The following is a 2136-nucleotide window of genomic DNA, read 5'->3' on the forward strand; positions in this document are numbered from 1 at the left end:
GTTTGGGCTCCTGGGAGAGGAAAAAAATGCACAGTAAAGATGATGACAGGCTGACACGGATAGGAGCATATGTCTCAAATTATCAGGCCCATTGCCTACAGCAGAGAGCATAGGGTGCCTCAGTGTCAGTGGCTATATTGTTTTTCAGCTCATACAAAGCCCTATTCTCCTACCGTCCTCCCACATCACTGCCCAACTCATACCGGAGCATGTCATACCTGAAGAATGGTTATGATCCCCATAGGTCCACAATTAACAAGAGCCTGCATTCTCTAGGTGAGCATCTTCCCAGGGATATTTTCTCACCACGGCTTGTCTGTCACACATACAGAAATGAAGAAACGTCTAAGGGGTGGTAATCCTTTATCAGTGAAACACCAGCCTGACGTGCAGCAGTATGATGATCGCTGTGATTCCAGTGAAATACTAGGATGTTCTTCCAACGACATGACCGACATGGAAACTAACCATACAGGTGAGACGACCCTCAGTTCTCTCTCCTAATCTATGGGAACTGAAGAGCTCATCTTCCGTGTTCTGCTGTCTTGTGGCGTTCTCTGCCCAGGACGTGATCGGTTGGAGAAACGTCGGGGCAGAGGGTAAAATGTCCCAGTCTTTTTGTCAGGGCCAGCCCCGCTTCCATAGTCTACAACACAGGACACTGAAGCCTGCCCCAGTGGAGTTCAGGATGAGCCCCTCTGCCATCTCATCAGCTCACACGCCTTGCCTACCAACAGGGACCCTCCTCATGTAGAACCCACCTGCCAGCCTGTTTGGGCCCCAGCTGCATGAATCATTCTCTTACAGGTTGGGTTTGAAGACCGGCCTTTTTAATGCTTTCTGATGACTTTCTGTCACTATAAGCTGTTCCTTGGTCATTTCATTGCCTTGTGTTCCAAGCAGTTGGGTTTCTCATTTGCATGACAATCAGTAGTCAAAGTACATGTTACCTAAAATAGGCTGGACCCTTCAGTCCGCAGGCCCACGCTCCATCCACTGAGCCAAACCAGTTAGGGCAAAGACCGACCTTTTTAATGCTTTCTCATGACTTTCTGTCACTACAAGCTGTTCCTTGGTCATTTCATTGCCTCGTGTCCCAAACAGATGGGTAGTCAAGGTACCTGTTACCTAAAATAGGCTTAAAGGCAACTTCTGTCTAGCCTCTTCCCGTTTTGCAGCAGGGTTTATGGTGTACAATCCTTTCATCATTCCAACACCTTTGCCACTTACTCTCTCTTTATGCATTCTTCTTAGGCTGCTAATATAGAAAGGGCTTTGAGGTCTAAGGTAGATTCAAATCTCTTGTTGACTACCAGTTACTGTGGGGTTTTAAGATCCTTCATTAACTTTTTACTTGTTTCAGTTTTTAGAACTATTTTTATTGATTTCAGAGAAGAAGGGAGAGGGAGAGATAGAAACATCCATAATGAGGGAGGATCATGCATTGGCTGCCTCCTGCACACCCCCTATTGGGGATCAAGCCCACAAACTGGGCAAATTGCCTGACTAGGAATCAAATCGGTGACCTCATGGTTCATGAGTTGATGCTCAACCACAGAGCCACACCGGCTGGGGAAACTCTCCGCTTTCAGACATCACATCTAGAAACGGCAAGAAGACTAAAGACTGTCGGCCTCGTGTGTCTGCCGCAGAAGGAAGGGGCTCCTGTCCCAGAAACAGAGGCTCCTTAGCCACTGATGCGCTTCGGATCCAGAGCAGACGAGGTTCGAGGAGGCTGATAGCACCGCAGACACTGCAATATCCCCACTATAATGAGCTTCCTCTCTCATGGAGCCTCTTACTAATGTAGAGAGAAGAAGTTCCCAACAACTACTATTTGCTGGGAGCCATTTAAGCGCCTTTCTGGGTCCTGGATTTTTTTCCTCATGCATCAGGCATTACTGTCTCGCGTTTACAGAGAAGACTGCGATTTCTGTGGGTTCAGTAACTATTAGATTTTGAGTGCAGGCAGACCTGAGATTCAAACGTAGGCTTTTGATATTCAGAACCTTAGTTGTTGTTTTTCCCACTAGAGTAGAACTGTATTTCTTGCCTACTAATTTCTAAGTTGCACGGAGTATATCATCCCATAGGATAGCTATCCAGATGTGAGATGCTTTCTATGACAATTCTTTG

General features: G+C 46.7%; 1 protein-coding gene across 1 annotated transcript in view; it reads left to right on the top strand.

Annotated features, from left to right (window-relative positions):
- VWA5A (von Willebrand factor A domain containing 5A) overlaps positions 1 to 745 on the top strand; it is an 8172-nt gene extending 7427 nt beyond the window's left edge. The window contains 1 exon segment of the mRNA XM_015571974.1: positions 332 to 745. Coding sequence (XP_015427460.1) covers positions 332 to 504 — 173 coding nt within the window. The 3' untranslated portion in view covers positions 505 to 745.
- The last annotated feature ends 1391 nt before the right edge of the window (positions 746 to 2136 follow it).

This window comes from Myotis davidii, unplaced genomic scaffold (assembly GCF_000327345.1).
Source record: "Myotis davidii unplaced genomic scaffold, ASM32734v1 scaffold809, whole genome shotgun sequence".
In the NCBI taxonomy this organism is placed as follows: Eukaryota; Metazoa; Chordata; class Mammalia; order Chiroptera; family Vespertilionidae; genus Myotis; species Myotis davidii.